At 48.2% G+C, this 22,901-nt stretch overlaps 1 protein-coding gene across 1 annotated transcript in view; it reads right to left on the reverse strand.

Annotated features, from left to right (window-relative positions):
• Positions 1-22,901, reverse strand: part of TNFRSF1B (tumor necrosis factor receptor superfamily, member 1B) — an 82,413-nt gene that overhangs the window by 7,703 nt on the left and 51,809 nt on the right. Inside the window, exons 3-9 of the mRNA XM_006866424.1 lie at positions 11,327-11,438; positions 7,429-7,557; positions 6,827-6,976; positions 6,345-6,438; positions 5,892-6,130; positions 4,818-4,895; positions 4,342-4,376 (exon numbers count right to left, since the gene is read on the reverse strand). Of these exons, the coding sequence (XP_006866486.1) occupies positions 4,342-4,376; positions 4,818-4,895; positions 5,892-6,130; positions 6,345-6,438; positions 6,827-6,976; positions 7,429-7,557; positions 11,327-11,438 (837 nt within the window). The remainder of the gene's footprint in view (positions 1-4,341; positions 4,377-4,817; positions 4,896-5,891; positions 6,131-6,344; positions 6,439-6,826; positions 6,977-7,428; positions 7,558-11,326; positions 11,439-22,901) is intronic.

The following is a 22,901-nucleotide window of genomic DNA, read 5'->3' on the forward strand; positions in this document are numbered from 1 at the left end:
TACATGTGAATGCACTGGCCTTTTCTGAGCAAAAGGGAAGTCACTGTCCCATCGTGCCCTAGGAATCATTTCTGTAGCAGGAGAGTAACAGTTGGGATGAGTCACCCCTCCCTGCAATTCTAGCTGGCCTCTTAGCAGGGACCAACTGCCAGCTAGCTGTGCTACAAGGTAGGGTTACTAACCCCTGAGAACAACTCGGGACAGCTTTGAAGCTTCGTTCTGGCAATAGGGCAAAGTGAAGTGTGCAGATGCAGACGGGGTTCAAACCCAGACTATGCCACTTCCCAGCACCTGAACCTCCCTGAGTCTGTTTCCTCATCTGTAAAATGGGCATGCCAGTACTTCATAGGGGTACATGAGGTTTCAGTGGTGGCACAGCCACACACACAGAGTCTCATCAGTAGTCCGAGCTTGGCCATGGTGAGAGTATTTATACCACGTTGTTGTTGTTAAGTACCATGGAGTCGGTTCCGACCCATAGCGACCCTGCACAGGGTTTCCGAGGCTGTAAATCTTTACAGGAGCAGAAAGCCTCATCTTTCTCCCGTGGAACTGGTAGTTTCAAACTGCCGACCTTGAGGTTACACTATGAACACTAGCAAATTCCAGTCCGGTTTTTCCCTCCTGGAGAGCTGGTGAGCAGCACACTACTGGGTTCATCATACAGCACACAGAAGTTGAGCTGCTCAAACTTGATTTAAATCAAAGCCCAAGAAGAGAAAGAGGAAGTGGAGGCCCCTGGGCCACCCTCTGGGAAGTCTTCGTGGCACCAAGTATTGGGAAGCCCTGAGTTGGGAGAAAGAACACAGCTGCAGAGAGATAAAGGCAGAGCTCAAAGGCACAACTGCTGGCATCAGTGAACTGAGGTCAGAAAAGGGAGGAGTGAGATTCACCTCCTGGAGAATGAGAAACAATTTGATTCTCCAAACCAAGGTGTGTTGTTGTTGTTGTTAAATGTTTTCGAGTCGGTTCTGCCTCATAGTGATTCTGTCTGTATAAGGTTTCCAAGAAGCGGCTGATGAGTTTGAACCACTGACCTGGAAGTTCAAACCAACTTTGTAGTCCAGCGTATTAACCTGCAGCACCACACCAGGACTCCAAATCCAAGGTGTATCTGCATGGAAACACTCTAGAGCGGAGCAAAGAGCACTGGACTGGGAGTCCAGAGACAACTCTGGGACCAACTGCTCTGTGACTCAGGGCAGTCACTTTCTTTCTCTGTACCTCTTGACTTGTCAACAAAAGCAGGAGATAAACCCAAAATATTATCCCTGTCAGGTTCATATCAAGGCAGCCCCTGTATAAATGTAGGTACTGGGTCACCAGGGCTGAGCTTCTCTCTAACCCAGTGGCTGTCAACCAGGGGCGATTTTGCTCCCCAGGGGATACTTGGCAATGTCTGGAGATGTTCTTGGTTGTCAATGTAGGCATTTAGGAGTAGAAGTTAGAGAAGCTGCTAAACACTCCACAGCTCACAGGATAGCAGCCCCCAACAAAGACAGTTGTGCGGACCTCAGTTAACAATAGTGCTGAGATTGGCACGATCGGATGAGTACTGGACTGCTAATTAATAGATCGGTAGTTCAAACCCACAAGCCGCTCCTTGGAAACTCTATACAGGGTCGCTGCGAGTTGGAACCAACTTGATGGTATTTCACAACAACAGCAGAAAAAGGGCCATTGAGGAAGCTCCTCAAATTTGGCTCTCTCATCTGTAAAATTGTGCAAAACACCTACTGTGCCTGCCAGGCACGGGGCTGTAACAGACATTGTGGTCTGGCTCGCTTCCACACCCATTACCAAACTCTATCCCTCTTCCTCCTCTATCATAAAACCAAACCAGTCAACAATGAATTGATTCTGCCTCACGGCGAACTCATGTGTGTCAGAGTAAAGCTGCTCCACAGAGTTTTCAGTGGCTGATCTTTTGGAACTTGATCACCAGGACATTCTTCTGAGGTGCCTCTGAGTGGACTCAAACCTCCAACTGAGTGTGTTAACCATTTGTCCCTTCCATAGATTCTTTCCTCTACTACGGCTGTCATTGGTCAGAACTGTTGAGTCAATTCTGATTCACAGTGAATACGTATAAGGTTTCCAAGGACTGACTGGTAGGTTTGATCCACTGACCTTGTGGTTAGCAGTTCAGTGCTGATCCTACAGTACCACACACTTGCCTAGGAGATATTAAAACTGGAATCTCCGTTTAGTTATAGCTGGCCCTAACCATCCAAAACTGCTACCAAACATCCAGCATGTGGGCCCTTACCAACTTAGGCTTTTTTACTGACTAATGAACAACAAGGAAACATTTTCTACCAACTGTTTGTGGGTTTATAAACTCAGTCTGCCCTATCCAGGCATGACCACCAGGTACTGTCGTTGTTAAGTGTCATCGAGTTGGTTCCGACCCATAGCGACCCTGTATAGGGTTTCTGAGGAGTGACTGGTGAGCAGCTTGAACCGCCGACCTTGCATATTAGACCCTCCAATTTCTGGAAGATGAAAACCCCTGGCTCTTTCCTATCAAAAAACTACTCAATGAATTTCTTGACTGGTAACTACCCCCTTGCCTGGCCAGTAACTACATTTGATCCACCATCACCACAGAGACTGGGAAAGCAAATCACCCCAGCCTCCATTGCAGTTAAGGCAGTCATGTGACACAGTCTGGCCAATGACATGGAAGAAGAGGTCTGCTAGGGTTTCAGGGAGAAGATGATTTACTGATAAAGACTGACCTGGCTTATTCCTCCTTGTCTTTGAATCTGGGAGTGATGTATGGAGCAGAGGTCATCATATTATAACCAAAAGCCACAAAGCAGAGACTAAAGCCAGCACACTAAAGATGGAAGAGTCTAGGTCTTGTTGGCATCATGAGAAGGTACAAATGAACCCATGCTGGTGGTGATGGTTGTGTGCCGTGGAGTCGGTTCCAACTTGTGGCAACCATGTATAGGGTTTCCGAGGCTGTAAATCTTTACAGGAGCTGAAAGCCTCATCTTTCTCTTGCGGAACCACTGGTGGTTTTGAACTGCAGACCTTACGGTTCACAGCCCGATTTGTAACCACTATGCTACCAGAGGTCCTTGATCCTATGCTAGCAGCTGTCACTATCTGGACTATTAGGTCTGAACCAACACAAAGCTCCTTTGTTTTAAGTCACCCTGAGGTTGTTTCTCTGTTACTTGCAGCCGAGTGCCTTCCTGGTGGAAAATTCATGAACTATGTCAGCATTGTGCATCCAAGAAAAATCGTCCTCAGGTGCTACTATATAAACTGCAAATTAAAGGTGAGCTGATTTGATTGAAATGGGGGGGGGGCGCGGGGAATGGACAACCCCAGGTCCAACCCCACAGATAACCTTCCAAGGTTCTTCCGTGGAATACCAAAGTATCCTGGAACTCAATGTGAAACCACTCTTCATAAGAATATTCTTAGAGAACTCCATGGGGACGATGGTTATTGTGGTCAGCTGAGTGTACGGCACAGACAGTGCTGTAAACTTGGCTAAGCGGATTTAGCTTACAGACTTAGCTGTTGCTGTAGGCTGACAGCAAGGTGGCCCCTGACACACAGGGACCCCATGCACAACAGAACTGCCTGGTCCTGTACCATTCCATAATCAGTTGTGGTCTGGACTACTGTGAGTCATAGGATTTGATGAAAACCATGCCTGATTTTTGGAGGTCGTTTGCCAGGCCTTTCCTCCTAGTCTTAGTCTGGGATCTCCACTGAAATGTTCGGCCTCAAAGCAACATACAAGCCTCCACTGAACGACAGGTGGGGCCTGCACAGGAGGGGTCCTGGCAGGAATCCAACCCAGGTCTTTGCATGGAAAGCAAGAATTCTACTGCTGAAACACCAGTGTCTGAGCAAACACTATACCAGCTGCTGTCAACTTGGACTCATGGTGACCCCGTGTGTGTCAGAGTAGAACTGTGCTCCACAGGGTTGTCAATGATTGAGGGTTCAAAAGCAGATCACCAGGACTTTCATCTGAGGCACCTGTGGCTGGACTCAAACATCCAGCCTTTCAGTTAGCAGTCAATCAGGTTAACCATTCACACCACCCAGAGACTCTGAACAGACACTATTCCCATTTAATAGTGAGGAAATAAGCCATGTCCAAGGGCATGCACGTGCGGCCACTTCCTCAGCCCCTGATTTGTATTTCATGCTCACAGTCTCTTCATCCCATAGAAGATGGCCCCAATCCCCAAGGGCAAAGCCTGGCCAGCCTTTCCTTGACTTCCCCAGGGCTCTGCACACTGGGCAGATTGGGCAGAATTCAATACTCCCCCCGCCGGACACTGAGGAGGGGAAGAGAAGGACACTTACCACTTTGGCTTCTCCATGCAGGCAGGAGGGCTTCTCTGTAAAGAGACAGGGATAGATCAGGAAGAGTGACACTTGGACACCTCTGATCTAAGCAGGAGGGCCACGTGGGGTGCAAGCAGAACTTTGGATGAGGCTGGGCTCCCATCATGCCCCAATCCCACCCTCTGTTCAGGATGCCCTTTCTTCCCTGCATACTGTCTGCCATCTAAACCATGTCCAGCTCAAGGAGACCTGCTCCAAGCAGTCCCTGGACAATTATCCTGAACTCCCACCCCCTTTCACAGCTCTGGTCGCGTCTTGTTTGTTAGTAGGAACTTTGTGGGCATGTCCCCACCTCAAGATGCAAGTCCCTACAGACAGGGACTGTGATGTCCAATTCTGCCTGATCCCTGGAAGACCCCCAGGAAGCACCCTGACACGCTTACTGAGTAAGGGGGTGAGAGAGCATGCCCAGGAAGGCAGGAAGGACATCTTACTTTTCCTCTGAGTCATGATGATACAGTTCACCAGCACTATTGCCAACAGACCCACGGCCGTCACTCCGACAATCAACCCTAGAAAGTAAAGACAAGGAACAGACTGAGATAGCTCCAAGGGCCAAGCAGCTCAGGGTCAGGCAGAACAGCTACAGATGGCAAGCCCAGTCTAGAGACTCTCAAACTCAATTACAGATTAAACACAAACAAAATATATCTGTGGGTAGACCCAGCCCCAGGACCACCAATTTGAGAGCTCTGGCCTGATGTGACCCTAAACCCAAAGGGAAGGCTGGTGTGAGCTGGCTCGGTCCTCTGTCACCAGAAATGATGATCTACCTCATCTTCACAGGTGGTGAAATGCTAACTACCATCTCTCCCCACCCAAGGATTCTTGGGAACAGCATCAAGAGTCCGGAGAGGGCACCAGTCTTGCTGACACCCTGTATCCCAGAAGAGAGCACAGGATCCAGCCCACAGCAGGCTCTCATGAAGACCCTGTGAGTGAGTGAGTGGGTGCGTAGGTGAGTGACTGTGTGAGTGTGTGCGTGTATGAGTGAGTGTGTGAGTGTGTGTGTGTGCGTGTGTGAGTGAGGGTGTGAGTGAGTGTGTGAGTGAGTGTGTGAGTGAGTGGGTGGGTAGGTGAGTGAGTGAGTGTGTGAGTGTGTGTGAGTGTGAGTGAGTATGTGAGTGAGTAAGTGAGGGTGTGAGTGAGTGAGTGAGTGTGTGAGTGAGTGTGTGAGTGAGGGTGTGAGTGTGTGAGGGTGTGAGTGAGTGAGTGCGTGTGTGAGTGAGTGAGTGTGTGAGTGAGTGAGTGTGTGAGTGAGTGTGTGAATGAGTGAGTGTGTGAGGGAGTGAGTGAGGGAGTGTGTGAGTGAGGGAGGGAGTGAGTGAGTGTGTGAGTGAGTGTGTGAGTGTGAGTAAGTGTGTGAGTGTGAGTGAGTGTGTGAGTGAGTGAGTGAGTGTGTGTGTGAATAAGTGTGTGAGTGAGTGAATGAATGAATGAGTGAGTGAATGAATGAATGAATGAATGAGTGAGTGAGTGAATGAATGAATGAATCCTCTGTGGCTTACCAATTGGGAGAGTGAGACTGCCTGTGCTGAGTTCCTCAACCGGAAGGCTTGGACCCAACGAGCGCAGAGGGAAGGTGCTCAGAGCTGTATCAGGTCCTGGAGTGGATTCCATGGGCTGGGGTCTTGTGGACCCTGCCTGGTGTGTGGTGACTGGCCCCAAGGTCACCATCAAGGCAGGAGTCAGAGCCTTGCAGACTGTGTCCATGTTTGCGTTGCCAGGGATGGCCACCACGCTACAGCTGCAGGAGGAAGAGGCTGGATCAGGACGTGGCAGTCCAGCAGACAAGGAGTCCAGTGGTCAGGATGGGAGGTGAGTGTATGTATCATACCCTGTTTCAGGACAGTCCTCCCGTTTCTCCCTGTCCATGCACCCCATCCGGAGACTCAACCAGACCAGGCACCGTGTGCACACCCCTCCCTACACCTCTATTAGCAAAAGACCCAGTCACTCACTTCCGATGAGGCCGGCATGTGTCTGTAGATGAAGTCGTGTTGGAGAATGTCCCTGGGCCACAGGGAGTACACACCACATTTGAGTTTTCATTTCCTGCAGAGGGAAATTATGACCTGTCACCAACTTCCTGGGACAGGTAGGCCTGGGCACTGGAGCCCAAAAGGAGCCTCTCAAAACACATAAACACACCATCCACAGCTGGACTCAGGATCTCACGGGCCCATTTTCCCATGGTCTCCTCTGATATTCTAGTAGCTTAGGGTTCAACCTTTGGATCCACCTTTGGATCCCCAGGACCTAGCACACAGCAGGCACCTAATCTGGAGGGTTGGGGAAAGACAGACTGGTAGGTGGATGGACAGATGACTGGATAGCAAGCACCTGGCCACCACCCCTGAAGACGCTTGCTGTCTATTCTGATTGGTGGAAGCCTGTGACTTGGCAGGGATACTATGAAGGGAACTCCCAAATCTGGCCATACCTGGTCTGGCAACTCCAAAGCCGGGCGGGCACTTGCGCAGTCGGGTACAAAACCGGCACCCATCTTTCCTCATCGCCGTGCAGTACCATCCTGGCTTGCAGGTACACATGCGGTTCTGCTTCCGAGTGCAGGTTTGAGCTTCCATCAGGGCTAGAGGAGTGACAGGCAGCCCAGAGTCATTTCCACCGGCCTGCCCACTGTGCCGCTCCACTCTGACCTCCCAGCCAGCTCGGTACTCCGGAAAGTTCTTATCTCCAGGAGGAGGGTGGGCAACCCTCAGCATTGTGGCGAAAAGAACACTGGCCACAGAATCCCAGCTCTACTATGGCCTGAGCAAACCCCGTCTCTTCTCTAAGGTGCAATGTCCCTAGCTCTAGGGTCCATGCCCGCCTGCCCCATGGGGCTTTAGGAAGATAGTGAAACCCAGGATGAAAATGCCATTTGAAAATGATAAAGAGTCATGCCCATGTGAGCAATCAACATGGAACATGGAGGCCACTGGGCTGGAGTAGCCCCAGCCAGGTCTCGGGTAAGAGACTGGAATGCATAGTAGCCAGGGGAGAGTGCCGGGGACCACCTCTCTCTCTCTGAGGTCCACTTACAGGGGCTGCAAGGGGAGTCACAGCTGAAGCATTCAGGGACCCAGTTCCAGAGCTCGGTGTACGTGCCGTCCTCACAGGCATCACACACTGTGTCTGAGGTCGCGGTGCAGAAGGTCCGTACATGCTCACCTGAAAAGGCAAGGGCCACAGGTCTTAGGGAATGAGGCCTCTGCCAAGACTCTGGGCTCACCCACAGCTCCCAAGTCCCAGAATACTGAGGCCTAACTGCGGACACTCTCTGATGAAGTTCACATTTCTCCATTGACTCACCTGAAGGAAGTCCTTCAATCTCAGTACTTAAAAGTCACACAAATCTAAGTTCTATTCTCAAATCTGGCATATACCAGTGTTTAGTCTACCTTTGAACCCCTATTCTACATAAAATACCTTTCTTCTGCTCTTTCCAGGTGCCACCATTGGAAGCCTATTATCAGTCAATCACTCTTTAGCGAGAAATAGTTTATTAGCAATGTAGTTAGTTCCTGAGATTCTATTAAGGATGAGAGTATAGGATCCCTGAAGGTATGAAGATAAGGTAAGCCAGGGGATGGGAGAATACCAAGGCAAACCTTTAAGGAATTTACTCTTCTAAGTCTCATCCCCATTCCTATCCTGCCATGCAGTGCTAAACTAGTAACTTCTTAAACTAATAATTAACGACTTCTTAATAGAAAAAAGAACAGACTTGATACATTAAACACTGAAGACCAAAGACCAGAAGAGTTGTGGGATGACATCAAGAACATCATACATGAAGAAAGCAAAAAATCATTGAGAAGACAAGAAAGAAGGAAAAGGTCAAAATGGATGTCAGAAGAAGACACTGAAACTTGCTCTCCAGTGTAGAAATGCTAAAGCAAATGGAAGAAATGAGGAGGTCCAAGAGCTGAAGAGAAAATTTCAAAGATTAGCTCGAGAAGATAAAGCCAAATTTTACAACAAAATGTGCAAAGATCTGCAATCAGAAAACCAAAAAGGAAGAACACGCTCAACATTTCTCAAGCTGGGGGAACTGAAGAAAAAACTCAAGCCTCAACTTTTGTTATTGAAAGATTCTCTGGGCAAATTATTGAATGATGCAGAAAGCATCAAGAGAAGATGAAAGGAATACAGAGTCACTGTACCAAAAGGAAATGGCTGATGTTCAACCATTTCAAGAGGTACCATATGATCAAGAGCCAATGATACTGAAGGAGGAAATCTAAGGTGCATTGAAAGAATGGGCAAAGAACAAGGCACCAAGAATTGATGGAATCAAAATTGAAATCTTTCAAGAAAGTGAGGCGGCACAGGAGGCACTCAATCATCTATGCCAAGAAATTTGGAAGACCACTATCTGGCCAACTGATTGGAAGAGATCCATATTTGTGCCCATTCCAAAGAGAGATGACCCAATGGAATGCGGAAATCATAGGACAATCTCTTTGATATCCCATGTGAGTAAAGTTTTACTAAAGGTAATACAGAAACGGCTACAATCATATATTGACAGAACATCCAGAGGTTCAAGATAGATTCAGAAGAGGACGTGGAATGAGGGATATCATTGCTGATGTCCAATGGATCTTGGCTGAAAGCAGAGAATATTGGAAAGATGTTTATATGTGCTTTATTGACTATGCAAAGGCTTTCGATTATGTGGGTCATGACAAGCTGTGGACAACATTGCAAAGTATGAGTATTCCTGAACACTTAATTGTGCTCATGAGGAATCTGTACCCGGACCAAGAAGCAGTTGTTCAAACAGAATAGGGAACACTGAATGGTTTAAAACTAAGAAAGGTGTGTGACAAGATTGTATTCTTTTACCATACTTAATGAATCTGTATGCTGAGTCAATAATCTGAGAAGCTGGGTTCTATGAAGAAAAACGTGGCATCAGGATTGGAGGAAGACTCATTAACAACCTGCAATATGCAGACAATAACAACCTTGCTTGCTGAAAGTGAAGAGGACTTAAAACATTTACTGATGAAGATCAAAGAGCACAGCCTTTGGTATGGATTACATCTCAATGTCAAGAAAACAAAAATCCTCACCATTGGGACCAATAAACAACATTGTTATCAACAGAGAAAAGATTGAAGTTGTCAAGGACTCCATTCTTCTTGGACCAACTATCAACACTCACAGAAGCAGCAGTCAAGAAATCAAACGACATATTGCATTAGGCAAATCTGCTGCACAGGACCTTTTTAAAGTGTTGAAGAGCAAAGATGTCAGCTTCAGGACTAAGGTGAGCCTGACCCAAGCCATGGTATTTTCAATAGCCTCATATGTATGCGAAAGCTGGACAGTGACTAAGGAAGAATGTAGAAGAATTGATGCCTTTGAGTTGTGGTGTTGGAGAAGAATATTGAAAGTGCCACGGCTGCCAAAAGAACCAACAGATCTGTTTTGGAATAAGTGCAGTCAGAGTGCTCCTTAGAGGCCAAGATGGCCAAACTTTGTCTATTACACTTTGGACATATTGTCAGGAGGGACCAGTCGCTGGAGAAGGATATCATGTTTGGTAAGGCGAAGGGTCACAGAAAAAGAGGAAGACCCTCAGCGACATGGATTGGCCAAGTGGCAGCATTGATGGACTCAAGCGTGGCAACAGTGGTGAGGTTGGCCCAGGATCGGGCAGTGTTTCGTTCTGTTGTGCATACGGTCGCTATGGGTCAGTACCGACTCGATGGCACGTAACAACAACAACAACAACAACAGAAAGAAAAAGGGTTGCTCCCCAGGGGGCCCCTAAAATGGATGGAAGAGGTGATAGGTATGTATGTGCCTACCCACTTGTCAGGGTAATGGCTCAAACCCTCCACCGGCTTCCTGACTCCTGCCAAATCAAATCTAAACAGCTTGCCATGGCCCAGCTTACCTGTTCCCCCTTAACTCATTCTGGCCCACACCCCCTGGCCTTGCTACTCCTTAAGCCTACCAAATTGGCTCCCACCTCAGGTCCTTTGCACCTGCTGTTGCTTCTTCCTGGCTTGTCATTCCCTGTATTTTTGTATGACTTGCTCTATCACCTCCTCCAGGTTTCCAAGTGTCACCTCCTTGATCACCCCATATAAAGCATCATGCCCACTCCATCTGTCTCCATTTGCCTTAACCTCTTCACTTACCACTGTCTGATAAGACCACACATCTATTTCACCTGTTGGTTCAAATCCCTTGTCCTCCATTAGAATGTGAGCTCTATGAAGACAGAGATTTTGTCCGCCCTGCTTTCTGTTGTACTCCCATCACTTAAAAACAAGGTTTGACACACAGGTGCTTTCTAAAAATAGGAATATATAAATGAAGGGATGGATGAATGGCATTGGGGCAGGTCACCTGGCTCTTCCAACTGGGGCTAGGCCTCAGGTCTGTCATCTGTGAAATGGGTATGCATTCGTTGTTTCAGTCAAATATATACTGAGTATATACTATGTGCCAGGCATTGTGCCAAGTGCTGGGGATTCAGTGCCGGGGAAGGACATGTCCCCTCTGTCCCCAGAGGAGCACACACGTGTGTGTGTGTGTGTGTGTGTGTAGGAGGGATGACAAGAAAGTAACCATGACAATCTTTTTCCTTTTTTTAGGAAAGAAAGTAACTAGACCATTCTTACACAGTGTCAAATGACCTGCAATGAGGGAACACAAGGACCAGTGGGGGCTCAAAGGAGGCAGTGTGGGACAGGTTGCGGGGACACCAAAGCTGAGATCTATGGGAGTTGAAGAACTGTGCTAGGCAGAGAGAACAGCATGGTAAAGGCCCAGAAGCAAGAACAAGCCTGAAGTCAGTTTATGGGACTTGAAAGAGTTCAGTACGAACCCAGGCCTCGCCCCTGCCCATCCACCCGTACACACACACTCCCTCCCGGATACTGTCCCCAGGTTCAGGCCCCGATGACTGGCTTCTTACCAGGCTTACACAGGCTGCAGCACATCTGGGCCGTCCTGTCATAGTACTGGTTCGGCTGGCATTTGGTGCTATTCTCCAGCTCCAGGGCCGGGGCAGGGGGGAGCAGCGCAGCCTGGAGCAAGAAGGAACAGACACATAGCCATCAGCAGGTCACTCTGGGTTCCACAACTGCAAATGCCAAGCCTCCACCCAGATGGGGATCATTCCTTTTTGGAGGGGGAGGGCTAGGCAGAGTTCCTGCCTTCTTTCACCCCCACACCCCCACTCCTAGTATAGCACGCAGGCAGAGGCGCTGAGCCAGAAAGGCCAAGGTGGGTACAGATGGCTTTAACCTACAGCAGGCCAGGCACAGAGCCCTGAATCTGGCCAGAAGGCAGTCTTTCATAGTGCAAAGTAATCCTCTGCCTAGGATGTCTCCTTGTGCAACCAGCCAAACTCCCCTTTCTCCCTCAGGCTCAGTGCCACTTCCTCGGGGAAGCTCACCCTGGCTCCTCAGCCTCTCAGCTCTCTAGAAAGTTGGGCATGCCCATTCTACAATCACTTCATGGTTCAGAAATGGCTTCCTGCTTGTGTCCTGGCCCTGCATGGTGCATACACACACACAGCACACAGGTCTGTGATGGTGGTCTCATCACCTGGGACCCTCAGCTCTGGTACGGCCTGCTGCCGTCTGTGCTCAGTAAAGAATGCTTGTTGAGACCGACTGGAAATACTTACAGGGAAGCAAGTCTGCTCTGGGTGCATCGGATGCTCTTATCAATGGGTACCATTGGAGACCCACCCAGACCCCTCTGCTGACGCCAGTTGCTGTGGGTGTTGGCTGCTAACAGTTCCCACCACTGGAAGGCAGTCCCCTGGCCTCCACGAGAGACCCATGTTGTGATGCAATTTACTCCCAGAGCTCCTACAGGATCAGGCTGAGGCTGCTCCCAGTGGAGATCACCCCCTTGCTTGGCTTCTTCCTGGGCCTATCGAGTTGCCCTCACTCACCCGAAGAGTTCCTGCCTCAGGCTTTGCTTCTACAAGCCTTGACATAGACAGGTGTGTGGTCTCAGGCAACCCTCCCAACAACCCACTGAAGAAGGTAGTTTTCCTATGGCCAAACATCCAGGGTCAGTGAGTTCCAAAGACAGATTCCAATTCAGGTCTACCGTCTTGACTTATGATCTCAACCTCTGTATTTGATGCCACCATGAACTGATGAACAGTGCAGTGAATAAGAAGAAAGAGGCGGGAAAAGAAAAGTGGTACACAGAATGTACGGAAGTGGAGAGAAACACAGAGTTCTCCATCAGATCTCGGGCAGACCCTGGAGGTGCACATGGGGCTGCTGACAGTCAACTCCGGCACACTCTTGAGATCTGCCTTTCCTCCTTAAAGATAGGAGCTAGAGATCCAGGCCTCTTGGATGAACAATGATTAGTCACATATACAAGTCTATGAGGTCCCTGGGTAAACACACAGTTCATACTCAACTGCTAGCTTAAAGGCCGGCGGTTCAGACCCACCTAGTAGAGCCACAGAAGAATGACCTGGTAATCTTCTGTCGAGATTATGGAGCGGTTCTACTCTAGGACACGTGGGTTGTCATGAGTCTGAATCAACTCCACAGTAATAAGTTTGATTTTTTGTTTTTTGAAACAGCTATGAGCACGCTCAGAGTGGGGGTATGCACATGGGTATGCGCATGACTGCTCAAGCAAAGAAGAAGGCTTATACCCACTGAAAATCTCAGCAACATGTGCTTCTTGTAAGGAGCAATGCAGCAATTCTAGGATGGCAGAGTTATAGATTGGGTCTTGCCCCATTCCATTCCTATCTGAAATCATAGTGCTAGGTGCCCCAGTCAGTACAAGCTCAACAAACCTTTACTGACCAAGTAATGAGGACTCTCCCTAGAGGAGGGAAGAGAGACTACAGTGTCTGGAGTCAGAGACCTGGCTTCAAATCCTCATTCCATCACTTCGCAGCTGTGTGGCTTTAAGCAAGTGTCTTAACCTCTCTGAATTTTACTACATAATACATAGAAACAAGAGAGATTCTCAAAATATTTAACAACCAGCAGACTGACCAGTTTACTCTGGACATCAACAGTAAACAAAGCTATTTGAGCAGGTATTGCCACAACTCTAGATACAACTGGGCCAGTATGGCGGCTGTGTGCCGTGGAGTCAGTTCTGACTCATAGCAACCCTGCACAGGGTTTCCGAAGCTGTAAATTTTTACGGGAGCAGAACGCCTCATCTTTCTCCCACGGAACAGCTGACCTTGAGGTTCGCAGTCTGATAGGTCTGGCAAATTTTGACCCTACAAAGAAGGCGAATATCTGATATCAAGGTGAGTTCACTTGAGCATCCCTTCCCACCCCTCAGTTCTGTCTGGGAGTCTAGGGAAGGCTGGGCTTTTGGCTGGCCCCGCAGGGAGGGAGTGAGCCGTTGGCCTGGAAACTCAGCCATCTGACTGCTCATCTGTACGTAATTAGGATCCACAGTGGGAACTTCATCAGAGGTGACAACCCAGCAGAGCCAAATGTTCTACTTCCGGGTCACTTAGGCCTCTGAGAGACCCTGGCCCTGTGTCTTTACCCAAGCTATCTCCTCCACCTGGTAAGGCTTTAAAAAACCTTTCTCAGATAGTGCCCTGCTCGAAAAACTTCCCCACCTGCCCCTCACTCTGAGTGAGCCCCTCGGACCTGGCATTGGAGCCACTCCTCTGATGTGGCTGTGAGCAGACAGATGGCCATCACTTTTCTGACTGTGGCCGCAGCCTGGTGGCTCTGCACGCAGCAAGGGCTCAGACTCAGCTGACCTAAGCATGGGTTCCATGACAGTGGTCACTTCCTTCAGGAAGACCCAGTGCCAGGCCACTTCGCCTGCTTCTGAGGCACCATGACCCACTTCACCCCAGACCCAGAGCCAGGACCAAACCCCAGGACAGTTGCCTGAGTGAGGCTGGGAGAGATGCCATGGCTGGGAAAGGGAAGTGGGGACCATTCTGCATAGCAGGTTCCAAAAATAACTATGACTTCCTTGTAGACTGTAAGCTCACATGTATGTGTGTACACATGTGTGCACCCACACATGTGAGCCTGTATGCATACACATGCATGCACATGCTCACACTTGCACAGTGCACACATGCTTATGCAAACACATGCACATGTATGTACAGACATGCCTTCATGCTTAATTCCAGTCCCTCTCCCCTCCCAGGCTGGCCCTGAAACAGACTGCCAGGCACCCTTGGCCAAAGGGAGAAGCAGGGCTTGGGATCCCCTACCTGGACTTTTACAATGTGTGGGAGGGGGCAATGCCTACTTTTAAAGCATCCCTGATACAGACTCCAACTGACTCAAACGGAGGCGGAACCTCCGGATTAGGCCTAGAAAGAAACAGAAACCTCCCCCAGTGATTCTGACACTCCAAGGCTGGTCCCCGTGGGCAGAACAAGATGACTGGGACATACATGGAGAAGACTGAGGAGTCTGGTTTGATCTGAGCAGCCCTGTCAGCTATCAGCCACTCCCTACACAGAGGGACTATGCAGACACAGAAAGGACAGCCTCCCCCGCCCCCCAACAGAACTCAACTGAATATTACCTGAGGCTGAGGGCCTAACTGTCCTTACGCCCTCCAAACGGGCCCCTGTAGCCTCCATTCAGCTGGGAGCATCCCAAGGAAAGGGGCTGTGTTTCCCCCAGCTTTGACTGAGCACTGTCCCCCAGGAGCTGCCTCCTGCCTCAGACAGCATCCCTGTGGGGGCGGGGGGAGCTGTGCCTCCTTCCCTTGCAGCCCTCTGCCCGGCAAAGTAGCCACACAAGTTTCACGGGAACCCTACACCCCAGGTGGGATGGTGGGTGCTACTTTGTCCCACAAACTCCCTCAGCAGTAGCTAAGGGAGCCCCCATTCTTAAGGGCCACGAAGGCTCCAGGAAGGAAGCTAAGTCATCTCTTTCCCCTACCCAAGGGGCTTTTCTGGTAGTGTAGACCACTGGGGGCAGCATTTCCTGTCAGGGCTCCAAGGGCCTGTTGGGAAAGGGCCTTGTGGTGGCCAAGTCTGTTCTCTGCCAAAGGCAGGCGATGGCTGGACCTCTCTCCCCACATAGACCCCGCCTCCCATCCTTCCTTCCATCTGCACCTTCAGTCTGAAGGGTCTTGCCTCCACTTTCCCTGCTGCTCCACAGGACTCCAGCCCCAGTGGATGGTGCAGGGGTCAACGCTCCCTTGAGCAATCTTCAGGCCTGTTTATCCTCTTAGAAAAAAAAATCCCATTGCCCTGTCATTGCTAAACAATGAGGAACAGAAAACCCCTCAGTGAGCAAGCAGGACAAAAGGTCATTCCCTCCAGCCTGAGGCTCCCAAGAGCAAGAACTGAGCCCAAACCACAGCCCTGGGAGCCAGGCCCAGGTCACCGCAGAGACCCTGCAGGGACTCCAAAGGTGAGTTGCCTCTGGGCAACGCTGGGCCAGGGAAGCCTACAGAGGCTTTTCAATGAGTTGGGGAGGCTCATGTTCATATCTCACTCCCACCCCAAAGAGGATCTCTGATTAGTGGTTTAAAATGAGGAAACAGATTGAATAGCACTGGACTTACTCAGCACGTTTAGCAAGCCCAGTCTTTCAAAACACTGGGTGCCAAGATGAATATTTGGAAATTGGTGATGAGAGTTAATGCCCACTGAAAAGATGAGGAAACTGCAGTCTGGTGGTAGGAGATAGTATCAGGAGACACATATAAAAGACACAGAATACTGCACTTGGGTCCAACAACAAATTTGTGTAGTCAGTCTGACTGTGCCCAGAAGAGAAAATCAAGGCAGAAGAAGTGCCACCTCCCTGGTCTCCCGGAGACTTTGTATCCTTCCAAGGCCTTGTTGGTGGCAGGCAGCTAGGGGGTTGGGCACAGCAGACCCACTAGCAGCCACTCTTCAGAGCTGCCAAGAAATCTGGGCTACAGCTACCTGCCCGACTGGAAAAGATCCATATTTGTGCCCACTCCAAAGAAAGGTGACCCAACAGAATGCAGAACTCATCGAATAATATCATTAATATCACATGCAAGTAAAATTTTGCTGAAGATAATTCAAAAACATAGCAGTACATCAAAAGGGAGCTGCCAGAAACTCAGTGAGATTCAGAAGAGGATGCTGTTGTTGTTGTTAAGTGCTGTTGGGTCAGTTCCGAAGCATAATGTCTCTGTATAGGGTTTCTCATGAGCTTGAACCACTGACCTTGCGGTTCAAACTGACTTTGCAGTCCAGTACATTAACCCACAGTGCCACTAGGAATGAAAGCAGAGAATACCAGGAAAGAAGTTTACCTGTGCTTTGTTGTTGTTGTTAAGTGCCATCGAGTCGGTTCCGACCCATAGCGACCCTGTACAGGGTTTCCAAGGGTGTAAATCTTTACGGGAGTAGAAAGCCTCATCTTTCTCCCGCGGAGCGGCTGGTAGTTTCGAACCACTCACCTTAAGGTTCACAGCCCGATTCGTAACCACTACGCTACCAGAGCTCCTTTACCTGTGCTTTACTGACCTGCAAAGGCAGTGACTGTGTGGATCATAACAAAATATGGATAATACTGCAAAGAATGGGTATCCCAGAACGCACTGTGCTCATGAGGAACCTGTACATAGACCAAGAGGCAGTCATTCAAACAGACCAAGGGGATACTGAATGGTTTAAAATCAGGAAAGGTGTGTGTCAGGGTCGTATCCTTCCATCACACAATCTGTATGCTGAGCTAATAATCCAAGAAGTTAGACTGTATGAAGAAGAACGGGGCATCAGGATTGCAGGAAGTGTCATTAAATAACCTGAAATTTGCAGATGGCACAACCTTGCTGGATGTAATGACTGACTTGAAGCACTTACTGATGAATATCAAAGACCAAAGGTTTCAATATGGATTGTACCTCAGTGTAAAGATGAAAATCCTCATTCATAGCTGGACCAATAAGTAACATCACCAAAAACGGAGAAGAGACTGAAATTGTCAAAGATTTCATTTTGCTTGATCCACAATTAATACTTATGGGAGCAGCAGTCATGAAATCAAATAACTTCCGAGGCTGTGAATCTTTGCAGAAGCAGAAAGCCTCATCTTTCTCCCATGGAGCAGCTGATGGGTTTGAACTGCTTACCTTGTGGTTCACAGTCCAATGTTTTTACTATGCTCACAGTATCACTGTGCTCCCAGTACCATAAATAATAGTAGCAAAATACTACATAGTATCAAGAAATAGTTTATAGACCTGTTGCTATTGTTAGGCGCCATCAGTTTCAACTCATAATGACCTTATGTACAACAGCACTAAATACTACCCAGTCCTGCACCATCCTCGCAATGGTGTTGCTTGAGCACATTGCTGTAGTCTTCCTCTTTATTCCTGACTAGGCAGTATCCCCTCTTCATCTATGTATCGATTCCACATGAACTACAGATGAGAAGTAGATTATATGGATATAGAAATAGAGATCAGTGAGAAATTTTATAATGTTGTTGTTGTTGTTGTTAAGTGTCATTGAGTCGGATCCGACCCATAGCGACCCTGAACAGGGTTTCCGAAACTGTAAATCTTTACAGGAGTAGAAAGTCTCATCTTTCTCCCGCAAAGCAGCTGGCAGTTTCGAACTGCTGACCTTGCAGTTCGCAGCCCGATTCATAACCACTACGCTACCAGAGCTCCTCAGACATAAAATGAAGGTCCAGACAGCTTCTAAAAAGAAGATACAAAAACTGTCTTCAGTCTCCTCTTTGGTATCATTGGATGTTGGATACCTTACAGACTTTTAGGAGAATTGTCTGCCAAGTGAAAATACTGATTAAGAATGAGAGCAAAACCCACTCATTTTCATTCATGCAAGGAATCACATGTACCTCTTTGGTACAGTCAGCATGGTTCAACTAGGTAGTTGATAGAATTTTTTAGTATTTGCTAGCAAACTTTACTCAACCAGAAGACTTGAAGTTTGGGGTTGGAATCGTCTGAAGACTGGTTCTCTCCCATGTATAGCAGCTGATGATGAATATTGCATGAGACGGATATCACATGGGACACTGTGTGGGTCTGTCAACTGGAACACCCATACAAGGCCTCTCCATGTGGTCTGGGCTTCCCTACAACATAGTGGCTAGATTCCAAGGGCAAGAATCCAAAAGAGAAAAACAGGAACAGAGAGAGTCTTCTTCCACTAGAGTCTGAATTCAGACTTCTAACCTCCTAAATGGAGACAATTAGTTTCTATTCATTGAAGCCACCCACTTGTGATATTTCTGTTAAAACAGCACTAAAAAGCTAAGATACCATGAGATACAATTTTAAAAAGCAATGCATAAAGGAAATTCTAAAGACAGGGTAAGGAAGAAAAAAAGAAATTAGTAAAGAAAGATATCAAAGAAGCTAAGAATTAAGTATTTGGAAAATGTTCTATTCCATATTTAAAATCTACAAGAAAGGGAGTTTGCACGCCCATGCTTTCTCTGAAGTCTCTAGAAAGAAATCTGTCTTTGCATATTTTCGCTTCTTAGTAGTGTCTGACACTTCTTGGCTTGTGGCAGCATAAATCCCATCTCTGTGTTCTGTTTCACATGATCTTTCCTCCTGAGAGTCTATCTGTGTCTCTTCTTTTCTTATAAGAACACCAGTCATATTTAATTAGGGTTCACCCTGGTGGTGCTGTAGGATCAGCACTGGACTGCAAAACACAAGGTTGGCAGTTCAAACCCACCAGCTGTTCCTTGGAAACCCCATACCGAGTCCATATGAGTCAGAATCAACATGACGGCACTTAACAACAACATCTACTTCATAATTTCACGTTAATGAATTACATCTGCATGGACCCTGTTTCCAAATAAGATCACATGAACAGACACCAGGTGTTAGGATAATAATAATCTTTTGGGGGGTGGGGAACACAGTTCATTTTTAAATTTTTAAAAATTATTTTTTGTTCCCTATCCCTTTTTCATAATACAAGGGGGCTTCAAAAAGTTTGTGGAAAAATGGAATAGAAAGAAAATAGCATTTTTCTACCAAGTTTCTAAGTCCCCTCATATTTTGATCTTATTTATGTTGGTACTATCATATCAAATCTGAAAACAGTAATTAAAAGCTTTTTAAAAAACTGAAAAAAATAGAAAGAAAGAAATCAAATAACGGATTCCATTAAGCAAATCTGATCCAAAAGACCTCTTTAAAGTGTTAAAGAGCAAAGATGTCACTTTAAGGACTAAGGTGCACCTGACCCAAGTCATGGTGTTTTCAGTAGCCTCATATGCATATGAAAGCTGGACAGTGAATAAGGAAGATTAGAGAAGAATCAATGCATCTGAATTATGGTGTTGGTGTAAAATACTGAAAGTACCATGGGCTCCCAGAAGAATGAGCAAATCTTTTTTGGAAGAACAGCCAAGATGCTCCTTAGAAGTGAGGATGGTAAGACTTCCCTCTGTCATACTTTGGGCCAGAAGCTGGAGAAGGAGAGCATGCTTGGAAATGTGGAGAATCCGTGAATATGCAGAAGACTCCCCAAGGAGATGGACTGACACAGTGCCAACAATGAACTCAATCATAATGACAATTGTGAGGAAAGTGCAGGACCAGGCAGCGTTTTGTTCTGTTGTATGGAGGGTCTCGCTCTAAGTCTGAGCTGACTCAACAACACCCAACACCAATATGCACTAGGAGTCCCTGGGTGGTGCACACAGCTAACACAGATGGCAGCTAACCAAAAGATTAGAGGCTCAGTCCACCCATATGAACCTCGGAAGAAAGGTCTGGTACTCTGTTTCTGAAAAATCCTCCATGGTAAACGCTGTGGAGCACAATACTACTCTGAAACACATACTCTCCTCATGCTGGGAGGGCAAAGCTCTTCCATTTCCTAGATGTTCAAAGATGTGAAACCACTTGCCCAATGCCACATCAGGAGAGCTCTCACTCCTGGAACCGCCTGTCCCATTCAAAAAGAATAAGGGGACACTGAATGGTTTAGGGACTTTTAGGGTCCCAAGTTTCCCCTCCTCCTTGACACACACCCAAGACTCCCAGTGTCCAGCTGAACAGCCCATTGTTAGCACCTCCTCCCCACCTCTCTCCAGGCAGAGGCTGTGTTTGCCACCCACAGCATTGAGCCCTACCCCATCACTGCTCTAGGTTCTCAGCTTTGTCCCTCTGATGAAGGCCCCAAAAGCAGGTATACACAAGTCCCTGAGCTCTCCAGGAAGAAGGGTTGGGGTTGAGGTGTGACCCAGGCTGGCCCCCCAGAAAAACCTTGGTGTCCTGTTCATGGTGGCTGACAGAACTGGTTTGGGGCTCCACCTGATTCCCACGTCCTTGTTGAGCTGGGGTCTGGGCTCTCGTTCCTTCTTTCTCATTGTTGTTGTTGTTAGGTGCCATTGAGTCAGTACCGACCCATAGCAACCTTATGCACAGCACAACGAAACACTGCCCGATCCCAGGCCAACCTCACTACTGTTGCCACGCTTGAGTCCATCGATGCTGCCACTTGGCCAATCCATTTTGTTGGGAATCTTGCTCTTTTTCTCTTTCTCATACACACCCCCATAATGTGGGGAACCCCTCTTGACCTGAGGCCCACATCCTCTAAGCTCAACTCTGAACTATCTTTCTCAGTGACTACTCAGGAACCTGAGTGAAGTGGCCAGTGGGCAGGGCTGGTCAGCATCAGAGCCCAGCTCTTCCAGGCACTGCTATCTAGACAATGGACTCTGAGAGGGCCCATCCTCAGCCAGGCAGCTCCTCAGCAGCACGACCAGAGCAACCATAGCTCATAGGTGGGACTCTGTGAGTCAGGTGGTCGAACCAGCGGCCATGGTGAAAAGGAGAGGCAGAGAATGGGGACAGGAGAGAGACTCAGCATCTTAGAACTAGCCAGAGCCTTCAGGACCACTTCCAAAACCTCCTGTTTTAATGGTGGAGGAAGTCTGGGGCTAAGGTGAACAAAGTCCTTTACTTATTCATTCTACAAGCAGGTGTCTGACACTGTTCTCCATGTTAGGGATATGATATTGACTACACCACTCCTTGCCCACAATGATCTACACACAGACAGGATTAAATGGGAGGTGGCAATAAGAGCTAATAAAGAAAAGGCATGGGACCAGGTACAATGATTGAGAGCGTGCTCAGTGAGTTTGATGCTCAGTCCGGAGGGCAGCATCACTGATGAAGAACAGCAAGGACGACGGAGGAAGGACCAAAACAGCAGCAGTCGCTGTGAAGGCAGCAGCAGGCCTCCTTATGAAAGCTTGAAGTTGGTACTATTATTATTCCCAAGTTACAGATGAGAAAACTGAGGCTCAAAAAATTTCCTAGCCTCCAGCACTCTGTTTCTTCCTGACATCAAGCTAACATTACGTGTCTCCCGCACTTCAGGACGACCGGCATTCTATCCTCAGGTCTACCCCCAACTCAGCACCCCATCTACTCTGGACAGTAACCTGGCTTCTCTGTACCTCAGTGTCCTCGCCTGAAAAGGACAGTGTGGGTCTATGTGATGCTTCAGGTCCTTCACCAGTCTGGATGTTATAAAAAGATGGCATCAAAAGCTTAGCTGCCTCCCAAGGCCTCAGAAGTATAAGCTGGATGGGTGGGCCACCCACATGATAGATGGAAAATCTGAATGAGCTGGGTGGTGGGTGTGGGCGGGTGGTGTAGACTGAGGGCAGCCTGAGCAGGTAACCTCCAGGAGTAGGGGAACAGACTTGTCACCTCCCACGTACACAGAGCATCTGGCCTCACTGGAGGGGTATCTGGCAGTGGACTTCAGGTAGAGGACCCTGGACTTGAGTTCCCACAGGCCAGGTACACGAGTTGGCCCTGTCAGGTCCTGGAGAATTTGGGAGCATCACTTCTTATGTTCTCTGAGCCTCAGCTCTTTCACCTATAAAATGGGCATCAAAACACCTTGTCTACCTCCTCCTAGGGTTGTGAAGAGCAAAGGGGGAGGGGTTCTCAACATTGATCCATCGTATTGTCACAGATTCCTGGAGGGCCTGGGGAAACCAAGGGGTCTATGAAACCCCTGAGCTGCAGATACATGCAAAGGAAAATCAAAAACTGGGCTGTTGCTGCCTCGGTTTCAGTGGGGAAAGTGGAAGCCAAGAGCAAAACCCTGAACAGTTACCTGGGTCCAGAGAGGAGCTGGACTATCCATTGGGCCAAGAAGGGGCTTCCCCTACCCCTCCCTTAGGGGCAAGTCTGCAGAAGATGTCCCTGGAGTTCTGTGCTCATCCCCAGGCTGAGGTCAGGCCCATTCCTCAAAAATCCAGAAGGCCAGAGACCACAGCTGGTCAGCTGCTGGGGGACGGGGGGGACGAGAGGGGGGGAGGGGAGTGGGGCAGGTAGGTCAATGGTGCAGTTTCCTGAAGACCATATGTATGCCTCATGAGAACACAACCTCACATCATGTCAAGGCTTTCAATTGTGTGGATCATGACTAGCTATGGACAACATTGCAAAGTATGAATATTCCTGAACACTTAATTGTGCTCATGAGGAATCTGTACCTGGACCAAGAGGCAGTTGTTCAAACAGAACATGGGAACACT

The sequence above is a fragment of the Chrysochloris asiatica genome, unplaced genomic scaffold, assembly GCF_000296735.1.
Source record: "Chrysochloris asiatica unplaced genomic scaffold, ChrAsi1.0 scaffold00090, whole genome shotgun sequence".
NCBI lineage: Eukaryota > Metazoa > Chordata > Mammalia > Afrosoricida > Chrysochloridae > Chrysochloris > Chrysochloris asiatica.